Source organism: Aphidius gifuensis, linkage group LG1 (genome assembly GCF_014905175.1).
Source record: "Aphidius gifuensis isolate YNYX2018 linkage group LG1, ASM1490517v1, whole genome shotgun sequence".
NCBI classification, from domain to species: Eukaryota; Metazoa; Arthropoda; class Insecta; order Hymenoptera; family Braconidae; genus Aphidius; species Aphidius gifuensis.
Genome location: NC_057788.1, coordinates 593,620 through 609,430, shown reverse-complemented (window position 1 = coordinate 609,430; position 15,811 = coordinate 593,620). Strand labels below are relative to the sequence as shown.

General features: G+C 22.6%; 1 protein-coding gene across 1 annotated transcript in view; it reads right to left on the bottom strand.

Annotated features, from left to right (window-relative positions):
• The window catches only part of LOC122860689 (diacylglycerol O-acyltransferase 1), a 39,154-nt gene that overhangs the window by 1,963 nt on the left and 21,380 nt on the right, over nucleotides 1-15,811 (bottom strand). Inside the window, exons 6-11 of the mRNA XM_044164608.1 lie at nucleotides 15,551-15,706; nucleotides 11,863-12,043; nucleotides 10,845-10,953; nucleotides 4,442-4,486; nucleotides 2,326-2,504; nucleotides 45-195 (exon numbers count right to left, since the gene is read on the bottom strand). Of these exons, the coding sequence (XP_044020543.1) occupies nucleotides 45-195; nucleotides 2,326-2,504; nucleotides 4,442-4,486; nucleotides 10,845-10,953; nucleotides 11,863-12,043; nucleotides 15,551-15,706 (821 nt within the window). The remainder of the gene's footprint in view (nucleotides 1-44; nucleotides 196-2,325; nucleotides 2,505-4,441; nucleotides 4,487-10,844; nucleotides 10,954-11,862; nucleotides 12,044-15,550; nucleotides 15,707-15,811) is intronic.

The following is a 15,811-nucleotide window of genomic DNA, read 5'->3' as shown; positions in this document are numbered from 1 at the left end:
AATGAGGATATTTAATCGTTAAATCATTTGAATAATTAACATACCTGTCCCATCATTCCTAAAAACGCCCAGACTTTGAATGTTTTTAATGGCACACTGACCAAATATTCATGAAAAAATGCACTTATAAAAAATACAATAACACTTGCTGTTGACTTGCCGTATCCCATTTCCACAACAGGAATATATAAATGCCTAGATAAAAAAACAAAAAACAAATAATATAAATTGAATGACAAAATAATAATCATAAAAAGAAAAATAAAGTTCAAGTATTAGCATAATTTTACGTTCCAAGAGAAAGTCAAACATAAAACTGTAAAGAATCAAGCCGAGGTCGTTAGCTATCTCGTTACCAAACTTGTCTATGGCAAGTTGAATAAAATAAAAAAAAAAATAGCCAAAGAGGGTGAATGATAAAAAGATGAGAATAAGGACGAACTAAGGTTCTTAAAAGTAAAAAAAAAAAAAAGATATAGGTATATATTTTTGTACAAAAAAAATTGAAAAGATCTGAAAATATAAGATCCATGTGTTTGTAGTCTAAATAAAACGTTTTTTATTTCTATTATTCACTCTTTGAATATTTAACTATTTAAATATATTTCTATACTAAAAAGAACATCTTTTTTTTTTATAACATTTAAATGGTATTTTATGAATTTCAATAAGCCAAAACTTTCAGCTAAATCCTGGGGATCTTTAAAAAGACATATTAAAAATATATATATACCAAGTTGAATTTTATAAATATATTTTAATATGACAATGCAATGCAATGCATATTTAAACTCAAAAAATAATATATAAATATATTTTTTTTTTTGCTTGATTATTATTAAAAAAAAAAAAAATGAAAAATCAACTTTTAACTTGTCTTTCGAGTATATATTCAATCTTCCTTGTTTTTTTTTTTTTTTTTTTCTTTTTACTTTGCCCTTTACTCTTTTTATATTATAATTTTTTTTTTTTCCTTGGTTCTATCTCTGTTTGGCTGCATTCATTTTCACCCAGGCCATAATGCCACTTCGTCTAAACCCAACTGAGCATGGACTCGTGCCAGTTGCAGGCTGAGATTCACGACGAAAAAAAAAAAAATAAAAAAGTACTTTAGGGTGTGAAAGACGCCAGAGTCTTGAATTTTCTTCGTAATATGCGATCGTAATTTCAATATTTTTTCTTTTCTTTTTTTCTTCAACTTTTTTTTTTTTTTTTTTATCATCATTATCATTATTGTAAAATTTTCTATTTATTTATTTTTTTTTTTTTTCATAAAAAAGTTTTTAAATCGTATGAAAAATATATATACTAGTGAATTGTAAGAGTAAAGTAAACTGGATGTTGGAATTTGTCGTTTGGTAAAATTACATTTGAAAATCTCATAAAAAATTCAACAGTTTCATGGGGTGACTGGTGGATACATGATAACAGCACTGATTTGGTAATCCGTTGGTGAATAATACCGTACTATTTGAATTTATATTTATAACGAAATTTTAATAAAATTATTATTAAAATAAAACAGAAAATATATTTAATTAAAATAATAATAATAAAGCTTTGAAATTTATTTATTTTTATTTAAAATGTCATGTTAATTTATGAGAAATAAAAGTAATTAATGAAATATTAATTTGATAATTTGATTGTAAATAATTTTAAATAATTTCTAGTATTAAATGTTAAAGTTTGAATACTAAATTAAATTAAAAAGCTGACAAAGTGAGACATAATAAGATGAAGCTGTTAATCAAATTCAGATATTTCTTTGAACTTTTTTTTTTTGTCTGGATTAAGTGCATGCAAAAATTTCATACATTTTATTTCCTTTTAAAAAGCCTGATAATGAATTTCAAGATTACAAAAGAGATGTGAAATAAGGATAATAATAAAAGCACAAAAAAATAAAATAAAATTCTAGTTTGACATTGTGGATAAAATTGTCTGAGGTATGAATGGATACGTCAAATCAGGATAAAGAAAATTCAATGAAAAAAAAAATCTACTTCAAAAGAAAATTCCAAGAAAAACAGTATTAAATGAAAAAAAAAAAAAAATTATATTAAAAAAAAATTAAGTGACTCGATATTTTATTTCAATATATTTTTTTAAAAACCAAAATTGAGCTTTTTTTTTACAAAATAAAAATTTATATTTTTAATTTTTTAACCATCATTATTTTCCTTTTTTTTTTTCATTTAAATTTTTTCGAAAGTATTAGATGATTTAAGTGGCCATTAAATAAAAAAAAAAAAAAAATTTAATATTTCTTTTTAAAGAGTGTCCACTTGAGCCTCAAGTTTTTCAATATAATTTTAAACTTGCCTGAGTGCCCAACGATGTACAGGCATATTCCATGTTCGCCAAAATGTATCAATATTATTTGCATTCCACCAATCGCAATAGAAATTTCTATCAGCAAAATACAACAGTTCACCCATCAAATTCAAGAATGAATGAAACGTCAAATAAAAAAAGCACAGCCACATCAAATGATTTGGTATCTAGAAAAATAAAAAAATTAAATAAAATTAATTTTAAATAATTAAAAGTCATATCAAGTATACTTTTTTTATTTCTATAATCAAGTTATAAATTTTATTTTTTTTTTTCATGATATTTATGTAGCCTCAAGTGGGTATTGGACCCTGGCAATATTTCTGGGCGTGACGCGCAATTTTATGTTGAATCCTTTGATCTTTCAAGTAAGTAATAAAAATAAAAGTTGTAAAGGAAGACGAGAAGGAAGAAAAAAAAAATAAAAAATAGTTTGTGTGCAGGAGGGCTTAGAAAAAATAAAAAAAATAAAAGTAGCTCAAGGATAAATATAAAAATATAAAAAATAAAAAAATCGAAGAGAATAAACAAGTAAGGATAGATGCAAAAGCTGACTATCTTTTCTGCTTTCTAGAATTTCATTCATTTTATTTTTTATTTTGTCCTGAAGAATTTTTAAGTTATTTCGTTTTAGATGTCTAGAAGCATGTCTTTCATCCTTACTTAGCCTTTTTTTTTTGAACTTTTCAATGATGACTTGGTTTTTATAAATTCTCTCTCGTCTTTGTGTAATTGTTTTTTTTTGTCTTTTTCATTTCATGAACTTTTGCTTGAGAGATTATTAGCAATACTTGAATTTCAAAATTCAAAATTTATTTAGTACACATTGTGACAAGTATATTTTAATTTCCTATTTCTCAACAAGAGACATATATGATAATCATTTGTTCGTACTGTTTGCCAACACATGCTTTTGTGTTGTAAAACATATAGTGTCTTTGGTATGAGAATAAAATACCATCGTAAAATATCTACAACTTTGTGAAAAGCTTTGAATTGCTCATGTTTGTATCACAAAATACCACAAAAGAATCCCCATGTTCCAGGTCATGTCGACAATTTTGATTACTTTCTTGCACAATTCAATAGTCTTTATAAATTTATTTATTTATTTTTCTTTTAAATAAATAACAAAAATACAAAGAATTTTTTAATTATTATTACTCTTGGTTTCTTTTTTGTTTCGAAATAAAAATTATGATTATACATGACTCGATATTCCGGTTACAATATCCTCAACAAAAATATCCCGAAAAAAAAAAAAATTAAAACAACTGGTAAATATTATTTGACAATAAAAATATCAACTAGCAAATGAACAATAAATTAATTAAAAATTTATCAAATTAATGTGATACGTAACTTGATAATAATGCGAGATAATAAATTTAAAAAAATTAATTTAATAAATAAACATTTAATACAATATTTTTAATGTTAATATTTAAAATATTTAATTTTAAATATTAATAATATTACATCATTGCAACACGATGACTAATTAATTTATTTTTAAATTAATTTGCATTAAATTTATTCAAAATCTACGATAAAAAATTAATTGAAAATAAATAATATCCACGAGCAGGTAAAATAAATAATTAATTTAAATTGTCATTATACTTATATTTGAATTTATCATTTGTAAATGTAAAAAATGGAATTTAAAAAAATGATAAATTTAAATAAAATAATTTTATAAATGAGTTTGAGATGTAAAATATATACATTACAAGCAAGATGATACATTTACGTGTTGAATTTAACGACAAGCTTTTGAAGCACTACTACTGGAAAAGCTCTCGCAAAGTACTTGTACATCATGCAATATTCATAAATCAAATACATGTCATTATTATTTCTTATATGTTATCAAAATAACTTTCGTGTTAAGTACCTATTAATACGCCACAAACTTTCAATAAAATAATATTTTTTTAATTTAATCATCTACATTAATTATCACCTAAAAAATAAATAAATAATTATTTAATTTATATTTCATAAATTTAATTAAAAAACAAATCAATAATTTCAAGTTTGTATATGAATAAAATTTTTAAAATTATATTAAAATATTAATAAAAAAATTTTAAATTATTACCGCTAGTTTTAAGAGTCTCTCTGAAGCTTTGGCAACGTCCATGTTCTGGAAAAAATGAAAAAAAATATATAGAGTAAATATTAGTATTAAAACAGTGAAATTAAATTTTTTTTATATTTATACAATAATAATAATGATTTAAAAATAAATATGAGATTTACAGAAGCATGATCAAAATAATAATAATAAAAAAAAATGATGGTGAAAAATTTAGAGAAGCTAAAAATTAAAAAAAAAAAAAAAAAAATACAAACAATATGTTTGTAGATATATAACTTGCAGAAAATGACAAACATATAGGGTGTGTGCAGACGAAGCGAATGTGTCTAGCTTTGGATTTGAAAATATATATATATATATAGAACAACGAGAGACAAAGTGAGAAAGGGATGTTTGAAAATAAATGGTTGTACAGACACCTTGCTTGGTAAAACATTGCACGAAAAGACAAAGAAAACTTTGTAATTGGACACACGTATTTTTCTCAACGAAAAATTACAAATATTAAAAAGTCAAAAAATATGATTTTTTTATTATTATTTATATTTTTAATTTTATTTTTATTTATTTAATTATAAAAATGGTTTTTTTTTTTTAATTATTTCAATTTAATTAATTTATTACTGATTGATATTTTTTTTTTATCTGAAATATTTTAATTTTAACTTAATGTTTAATTAACTAATTTAAAATTAAAAAAAATTTATTTTTGGATTTAATTAATTTAATTATATAAACTTAATATAAAAATGAATTGAATTTTTATTTTTGACTGTTTTTTAAAAGATGACAATTTAAAATTGAATAAATTTATGATGAATTTTTAATTATAATATTTTTAATTATTTGTTTTTTAAAATATTTCTAGCTATGTAAATTTATTCATTTTTCAACTTTTAATTTTAATTTTTAATGAGAAAATATACTCGAGCACCATTATGCATCAGGTAATCTCGTATTTTTATACATTATTTTTTTTTTCCAAGTATCTCTGATCTATCAACAACAACAACACAAGAAAAGTAACAACCCTTTGATGTTTTTTTTTGTTTTTTTTTTCTGTAATATCAAACCCTTTTTCTCAGTCACTGTTATCATGACACCTCTGAAATAATATATTTCAATGGTTTTTTTTTTAGATATAATAATAAAAAAAAACTTGAAATAATAAAAGTCCATTTTTATAAATTTTCTTTGAAGTTAACATTATGATAAATAAAAATATTTAAAAAAAAATAATGTCAGACAGGTTTTTAGCTCACTATTTAGCTTGATGATTAAAAATGATAAAATAAAAAATTTATTTTCCCTGTTGAACAAATGAAATGAAAGACATTTTTACTGATTTTTCTTTTATAAAAATGTTCTTTTAGCTGAATGAAATTATTATTTTTTCAATCTATCCAACTGACAAAATAAATATTTAATAATTTTTCATGAATTCTGAATATTTGTTTGTGTATATTAACTGTTTTTTTTTTATTTACATTTATATAATATACAAGTTTATTTTTGTAATTTATTTGAAAAGGAAAAAGAAGCATATGTCTATAAATGAAATAAAAATATTGAAATAGTTGTGGTTGTAGATGAGATCGTGTTTGCAGGGTTGACATTGCTTGTCCTTGTACTGGTTTTCACTTTGGCACACAGGTGTACCAAGTTACTGATGTTATAACACAAGATATCCTTGTGAATTCTATATGCCAAAGCTGTATTACCAGATTCCATGCATGGAATATTTCATTTCCTTTCTTATCCAGGATAAATAAAACACTCAACCAATATAAAAACTGTATGATATATATATATATATTTTTTTTTTTAATTTAAAGATAAATTAAAGATAAACAAGAAATCATTTATAAACATTGAGAGAGATGAGTAGAGTTTTAATTTTATTTTTTTTTGATAAATTTAAAATGATCATTGATTCTTAAAATTTAATTATATATATAAATAACTACTTTGGCAAAAAGTTTGAGGAATAAAAGGTGGTAGAAAATATTGACTAGCAAGTGGAGAATAAATTATTTTGAATTTTTTTTTTTTGTTCTGGACATTTATATATTCCTGTTGTGGAAATGGGATACGGCAAGTCAACAGCAAGTGTTATTGTATTTTTTATAAGTGCATTTTTTCATGAATATTTGGTCAGTGTGCCATTAAAAACATTCAAAGTCTGGGCGTTTTTAGGAATGATGGGACAGGTATGTTAATTATTCAAATGATTTAACGATTAAATATCCTCATTACAATAATCCGTAATGACAATTTCCGGTTAATATATTTCAAACAAAAATAATCGCGATTAAAGCAGCAAAATAAATAAAATAAAATATCCAGAAGAAATTATTTTTACAATTAAAATATCTACTAGCAAGTCAAAAATAAATTAATCATGTATTTATCAAAATCGTACAACAGTTATCTCATCAATAAAAAAATTGAATAAATAAACAATTTATAATAATAACACTGACTCGTAACAATATTCAATTACTAATTAATTTAGCAAATTAAAAATCAATAACAATAATTGCATTAACAAATTATCATTTGTGTTAAAGTTCTTTACTTGATATGACCTACAAAATAAAATAAAAGAGGAAAAAAAAAGATAAGCAAGAGGTGTTACCATCTGAAAAAGTACTCAGTCAAACGAAATGACATTCAAGAACCCTTGACTTAAAAAGAGAACAAAAAATATAATAAAAACATTCATTCAAAAAGAAAAAAAAAAAAAAAAAAAAAATGATAAACCAGAGGATTAAATATTCCTGGTTAATATTGAGTTTGCATATTATTTGTCATTGAATTGAATGAATATAAATTCTTTGGCAATGATGTCATTTTTGGATTGATATCTCAATATAATGCCTGAAGATGAAGCCCTGTTATGAAGCCCACAAAGGGTTATAATAAGCTGGACGACGTTGAAAGCTTGTCAAGGGGTTTATTTTTTTATTATTATTATCATTATTATTTTATATTATTTTTGCTCATCGTTTGCTTGAGATTCTTGAGACGATGGGAGAGATAAAAAAAAGGATTGAAGTACTCGAAGAGTCTCTCATTGAAATCGCTCTCTCATCCATTTCTAGGCACTTGGCTTTCATCACTTTTTTTTGCATCAATTTTTTTTATTATTATTGTTATTATTTATTATTCATTTTTTTATTTTTTTATTTTTTTTGGAATTGTAAAGAGACAAGAGTTTGAAGAATAGAATTTTTTTCAACATCAAAATTGATATAATATTTTTAAAAAAAAGAAATAATTTTTCATTTTTTTTTTTTTTTTTTTTTTTAATTTAAATAAATACAAAGTTATAAATTATTGGTAATTTTTGGATTAAAAAAATTAATAATACTACAATGAGATAAGCTGAAAAAAAAGGGAAAATTTTCATCAGCATATGGTTGAAATGAGATAAAAAGTTATATTCATTTCTAAAACATTGAAATATTCCAGTCTGGTGATATTTGAAATTTTATATCTTGTCTTTATTCCTTGCTTTTATCAGTGAGAAAAAAATTTTTTTTTTCCTCAATGTTTGTTTTTTTTCCTTTTTTATTATCATTTTTATATATTTTTTTTTCTTTTTTTGTATATTTTTAATATTGAGTGAAGGAAAAAAAAAAATTGAAGACATCTTCTGGTATTGAGATGAAAAAGACATTTCATTTTAGTCGTCACTGTGCTTCATCTTTCAATTTCATTTTATCATTGAAATGTGTAGAATGAGATATATTCAAGTGGCAGATTAACTTTGAAAATTTTTCACTTTGATATATTATCATTTTAATTTCAATTTATACATGAAAATTATTTCAATAAAATGACTCTTGTTATTTTGAAGAACACATTCGAGAAACATAAAATATTGTTGAAGAATTTTTGATTGTGTTAATGATACTGCGAGTTGTTTTACTTTCTCGATAAAAGAATTACAAAATTAAGTTAGAAAAATAAGACAAGCAATTTTAAATACTGTCTCAAAGTGTCTTGGTATATATAATTTATAAAATGAAGTTTACTTTCTAGTCTTCCATGCACTTTGTAAACTTAATTGCATCGAATAATCATGAGACTTAATTTTCAACTTGCCGAACAACTATTTTATTTCAAAAAATATATACACAAAAATAAAAATACTTTTAAAGTAATTGTAAATAAAAAATTATTATTAACTTGTACCACATGTACATGGATGAATAAATAATATATAATCCATGAAATTTTTATAAAATAAATAAAATAAAAAAAAACATAACTATAGTAAAATATAAGTTGAAAAGTCAGAGCGAAAAAAAAACTAACAAAGTGGAATTACAAAAAATAAAATATAAAAACGAATAAATGCGAATGGAAAAAAAAAAAATTGCGAGAAAAGTCTTCATAAAGCTTCTCAACATCGCTTCAAGCCAACTACAAAGTTTTTAAACTTTTTCTTAATTTTTTGTACTATTTTTATTTTATATACTAGTTTTTTCTTTTTTTTTCATTCGTCCAATCTTCAACTACCAAGACGTGGATTATCGCTGACTGATGTAGTCCAAAAGGGGATTGTAAATCGATGCAATAAGTCTCCGATTTTTATCATCATCATCACATTTTGCTTTCATAAAAAATTATCATAAAATCAACAGAAATGAAAATAACAAAAATAAACATGGCTATAATCAAGTTTACGTTGTTATAACATAAAAAAATTTAATTTGTATCACGAAAATATCCAAGTTCCTTTTTTTTTTACACTTCAAAAGTCTTTAAATTTATATTTATTTATTTATTTTTTTTTTAAATAAATATAAATAACAAAAATACAAAGAATTTTTTAATTATTATTACTCTTGGTTTCTTTTTTTATTCGAAATAAAAATTATGATTATACATGACTCGATATTCCGGTTACAATATCCTCAACAAAAATATCCCGAAAAAAAAAAATTAAAACAACTGGTAAATATTATTTGACAATAAAAATATCAACTAGCAAATGAAAAATAAATTAATTAAAAATTGATTAAATTAATGTGATACGTAACTTGATAATAATGCAAAATAATAAATTAAAAAAAATTAATTTAATAAATAAACATTTAATACAATATTTTTAATGTTAATATTTAAAATATTTAATTTTAAATAATAATAATATTACGTCATTGCAACACGATAACTAATTAATTAATTTTTAAATTAATTTGCATTAAATTTATTCAAAATCTACGATAAAAAATTAATCGAAAATAAATAATATCTACTAGCAAATAAAACAAATATTTTATTAATGAAACTTAGGTATTTTTTGCATTAAAACTCAGTCAAATTAAAATGAGCTTTTTTTTTCAAACTGGAATCTAGAAATGATAAAAAATTGATAAGGTGAATAATTTGCATGATCAATTAGTTCAAAAGTCAATTGATGCAGTTTAAAAAAAAAAAATAAAAAATTAGTAAAAGCTTGAATAACGTGTACGTGTCGTTGAACGAATTTGTTCATGATAAGCTTCGTGCTAAACTAAAAGCTTTCCACGCACTGATTGGCCGATTAGCACGTTTCTATGGTATTAGTGGTTGGTCTATAACACCAAAATTCACCAATTTTATACTACCTTATTTCTACTCTTCTCTCTTTATCATCAAGCTGGTGTAAAGCTCGTTATAAACACCGTAAAACTTTGAACAACATACCAAGGCTACTGGCAATGATGTGAATTGTGATCCAAAGTTGGCAGGCTTCAACAACAACAACAACAACAACAACGCTCAAGCTATTTTTAATATATATGTATATGTTTTTGATGATGATGAATATCATCTCCATACACCAACATATCGACATACTAACACAAATGTTTTTGTCTGAGTGTGTTATTCGATATATCAACAAAGTTTTAAATTGTTTCAACAAAATGTTCTATCACGAAACAAATTATACTCCGGTTTATTGATGAATTTTACTCAATTACTTTTCACATGGATTTTTATTTTTTTTTTCTATTTTACACATTGCTGCTGTAAGCCAGATAGTTTCATGTGCTAAAAATTTATTTGTTTTTTTTTTTTTAAAAAAAAAGAGTATGTCCAATTTTATGTGACAAATATTGCGATAGATTTTTTTTTTAAACTCATTTTTTAATTTTAATTAAAGCTTCATGACTTACTGGACTTATGCCCTTTTTATTTTAGTATTATATTGTTTATTTTATTTGTAAAAAAATAATTGTATGAATTTTTTTTTTTTATATAATAATAATTATTTCGAATTCAGGTTTCGAATTTATGAAAAGGATTTTTTTTTTTTTTTTTCATTTAAAATTGAAAAAAATACACAAGTTTGCAGAAATTTTTTAATTAATAATTATAGTAATAAATATTATTTTAAATAACTCACCGAAAATGGAATTAGAGAATTTTTTACTGACGGTATTATCCACTGTTGACAAATCGACATGACAACTTGAAAACCAACAAAAACTTCAAATATTCGTTTCATAAGAAATCTGTAAAAACAAAGAGAAAAACGTGCTAATTATTTCAAAGTTTTTTGACTTTATTTAATATTAATTATCAAACAAGAAAGGGCTTCAAGTTTAAATGGAAAAAGTTTAAAATTTATATATATAATTTGTTGGATAAATATTGTTAAAATGATTGCGTAAGAAATTTTGAGGAAAAATTCCAACAAAAGTTACATAACTTGTCTTTCAATTTACTTTTGTACTTGAATTTAATTCAACTAGTAAATTTAACCATTGGCGATTTTTTTATGTTATACAATAGCTGTTACAAAATAAAAAAAAAAATATATAAATTGTTACAACATTGAGCTTGTATCTCGTTTCTAGCTTTTACTCGAACGAAAATAATAGAAATAAATAAACATGAGAAGAGTAAGTTTAAAAATAAAAAAAGAAATACAGGAAAAAAAATAGAAAAAAAAAATTAAAGTGGGGTTAAATAAAGAAAGTGAAAAGACGTCTGTTACACAGACAGGAAGGTAAAAAAATAAAATAAATACTTGTGGATAAGAAAAAAAAACTAAAAGGTGAATAAAAAAAATAAAACATTAAAATAAAAAAGTAAGTGCAAGAAGAATAGCAGAAGGTAGCTCATTTACAGAGCTAAAACTTTTCTTAACTATTTGTCTTTTATTTTTTTTTATTTTCTATTCTCTACTGACTCAAAAAATCAAACAAACGAAAACGTGTATGCCTTCCTGAATGAAAATTTACAAAAATAAAAAAGTATAAATTGAATTTTTTGAGTTTTTTTTTTCACTAAAATGAAAAAGTCATTGATTCGTATGAATTTTATCAGTATATAATCAAAAAGTTTTAAATTACCTGTCTTGGTGAAAAAAATAAATGATTTTCAATTAGATAAAAAATAATAGTAAAAGAAAATTTTACCTTTTTCTTATTCTTTGGGTACGTGGAAAATTGAGCTCGTAGCATAAAGTTGGTGCAAGTATAAAATAAAATAAATCACCGATATAAAGATTTTTTGGATATTTAACAAGATGTACATCAGCACCATTTGCATCGTGATAAGTTTCTTCATCTTCATTTGAATTTTGATGTGCTGTTGATACTGAAAAATAAAAAAAAAATATAAATTAAACTTAAAAACTTTTCTCAATAATAAAATAATAATATTTCCAAATAAATTGATTCAATAATTGATAAAATTACCTTGCAAAATTAATTAATTAAATTGAAAAAAAATAATTTCAATTAATTTTAAAAACTGTAATTAATTATTTGCTAATAATTAAATAAATTATTTTTAAAATTTGCAAAATAAATTGAAGAATAATTAATTAAATTTTTCAATTAAAAAATAATGGCAGAATTGAAATATTTTATTATTTTAATATTACAATTTTTGTGTCACTCAAAAATGTCATTCTGTATGAGAAATAATATTTTTTTTACTACAAAAAATATATATACATAATGTTGAAGTTGTAGATGGTAAAAAAAAAAAAGAAAAAGCTGATCGAAAATTCAATAAATTCACATTACAAACATATACGTAAAATGTAGCTGACATTACGAAAAAAAAAAATAAAAAAAAGCAAAAAAAAAAAAACATCAGGATAACTGATGGAATTTCTTCAATTATCCAAATCCGATAGATAATCCAATCTGGAATTCAAATAAGGCGAGATATTGGTACTGGGTTGGGTAAGGTTTTTCCAACTTGAAGAGAGTGAGTTAGTGGATGTAGGAGGAGTTTTAAGGGGTGACAGGGATGTTGGGGTTTGAAAAAAAGAGCTATAGACTTGAAGAAAAAAAAAAAGAAATTTAGAAAAAAAAAAATATATAAAAAGGATCGGGTCGTAGGATGCTAACAGGTCAGATTGGAAAAAAATTTATACGTTTCATCTTGCATCTCCCTTAGCTTTCATTTCATTTTTTTTTTATTTTTTATTCACCTCTTTTTCGTAAGGATAAGATGCTCTGAATATTCCACCAACTGAATGATCAGGGATTACAAACAACAACGACCCAAAGATACCACTGTTTTTCCAATGACTTTTGCAATACATACCATCAATTTTTTTTTTATTTTTTTCAATGTATAGATATGCATCTCTTTCTCTCTCTTTTACTCTTGGCATTTATTTTTTATTTCTTTTTTTTTTTTGTTTGAGAAACATCACCACTTTCTTTTACGTGCCAAAGACATAACGAGCAAAAGATATCCAGCTCAAATGAAATTCCAAACGATATATTTTTTTTTATTGTTTATCTTAAATTGTTATTTTATTTGATATGGGTTTTTAATATTTCTCGAAATTAATTATAATGATTTAGGTATTTTTCATAATTTTTTTTTTTATGGCTGACTATTCATTTACTTTTTCACTTGAAATAAATATTTTTTTAATGTAATTTTCGCTAAATACTTTATACAATTTGTATAATTTATACAAAAAAAAGGTATTTATTTAGAATATTTAATTTTTATAAAACAAATTATTAAAGATATTTTAAAAATTAATAAAATTTATTTTAACTCTCGTGTTTTAATTTTTCATTTCATGAATGTCTGACGATTTATTGAATTTTTATTTTATCACAAATTGCTTTTAAATATATTTTTAAAACAATGAAAATTAGATTAATCCATTTAATAAAATTATCCATCTCATTTATTACACTGTCTGACTTTTAATTTTTAATTATTTTAATTATCATAATAATTACTTGAAAAACATTTTGAAATCAATAACAATTAATCATTTAATTTCAAAATATTTCCCCAATAATATAAATTTTTTAATCTTTAATTCTATGTCTGACTATTCATCTACTTTTTCCCTGAATTTTCAAACAAATTTTATTTGACGACAATGTTTTTATCCTAAAAAATTATCATGTTGTAATTAAATATAGATTAATAATTTACGACAAGATTATTCAGCTAAAGATGATAGTAAAAAAAAATATAAATAAAAAATAAAATATAATATTTCTTTGAACAATAGTCATGATGATTAAATTCAAGAATTGTAAAATATAGATTTATCAGTTTTTGGCATTGTGCCACTAATATACCTGATACATTAAAGTCTATTAGTATAGAAGAACAAAACTTGGGATTAGCTTTATACTATATATAAAATGTTTGTATGGGTGAGTAACATTACAGGGCGTGTCTTTGGCATTTTAACAATTTAAGGGCGTTCACAATAGTCTCAACCTTTAAATTGCCAACGTTTGTTAAATGTAAGAAACCACAAAACCATCGTACAACCATCTCGTTGTTCCAAACCTACCCCTTTTTGATAGAGTTAATTTTCAAGATTCTTTAACTACAACATTAACCAGTATTTTAACTTCCATACATTGTGCCAATGTGCTTTTTTCCACTTTCATTTTACCTTTTTTTTTTTTTTTTCATTTTCTTAATTTTTTCTATATTCATTCAAGTGTATTACACATTTGGCCATTTCTCAATTGGTACAAGCAAACCAATATGTGTTAGCCAAGATTCAAAGACAAAAAAATAATAAACAAAAAACAAAATTACAAAAAAGGGTGCTTTTTTTGTTTTACTAGAAATCTCAGTGACGATAAAATTACAGGGGGTAAAATATTATTTTATTTTATTTATCTTTTGGTTTTTTATGATTGAAAAAAAAATATATTATATGCTGGAAAAACAAAATAACAAATGAATTTTATTCTTGATTTTTTTTTAAATTAAAAAACAATTTAAATTAAAGTTATTATTTTTTAAATTTGTTTAGCAAATAATTGCTTGACATGGAGTTTATTTTTCGATTATTTGTTTTTTATCTTTTTCATATGCAATTAAAGTTGGATGGAAAAAAAATATTGATCTATTTGAATTTAATGCAGAAAGGGTATTAAATTATATACAATTTTTTTTGTGCAATTGGATGGAAAGAAGATCTTTTTTATGATATATCTGTATTTAGAGAATATTGTAGTTGGTGACATGCAACTATATGCTTACTCGAACACAATCGACATATCCTGAGAATAGGGCTTAACATTTTAAGAAACTCATTGGAATGAAATGGTCGAAAGACACGCAACCACGAGTGCCTTTTATTTGTTATTTATTTTTTATTTATTATATATCCTATCAAGTTTCATGTTTATAAATTTTTTTTATATTTACAATATATTATTTGTACGAAAAAAAAATTATTAAATCAATAAAGTTGATAATTTGTTTCATAAAAAAAAATATGTATATATATTTATTAGAATGAAAATTAAACCGATAATTTAGTGTAACTTGAAATATTTTTGAGCTTTTCAACAAGTATTTTTGGTATAATGAAAAAAAAATAAAAAAAAAGAATTATTCATTCGATAAAATTGATAATTTGTTAAATTAAAAAAATAATTAAATTACGAAGTTGAAAAAAAATTAATAAATTAAATGTTTGCATTTAAAAATGAGGTTAATTGATTAAATTATTTTCTATTGATTAATTTTTTTTTTTAAATAGTAATATATATTTTATAAAAATAAAATTGGAATAATTAATTTGTTAATTACAATCACGCTATAATTATAAAAATTTTAAATTAAAAATATTTTATTAAAACTCACCTTGTGAATTATCATATGACAAAGATTGTCGCCTAATTCGTCCTTGTTTTGATGATATTTTTTTTGCATTAGCTCTGCACCACATGTTGACCTGCACGTACGACCATAACTTTAAAAATAGTATGGCATATAGCATACAAACATATTCAGCTCCAACTGAAATAAAATAAATATAAATAAATTATTATTATAAATAACACACGAGGTGAGAAAAAAATAAAATAAAAAATATAATCATACAAAGACAAATGGACTTGTTCA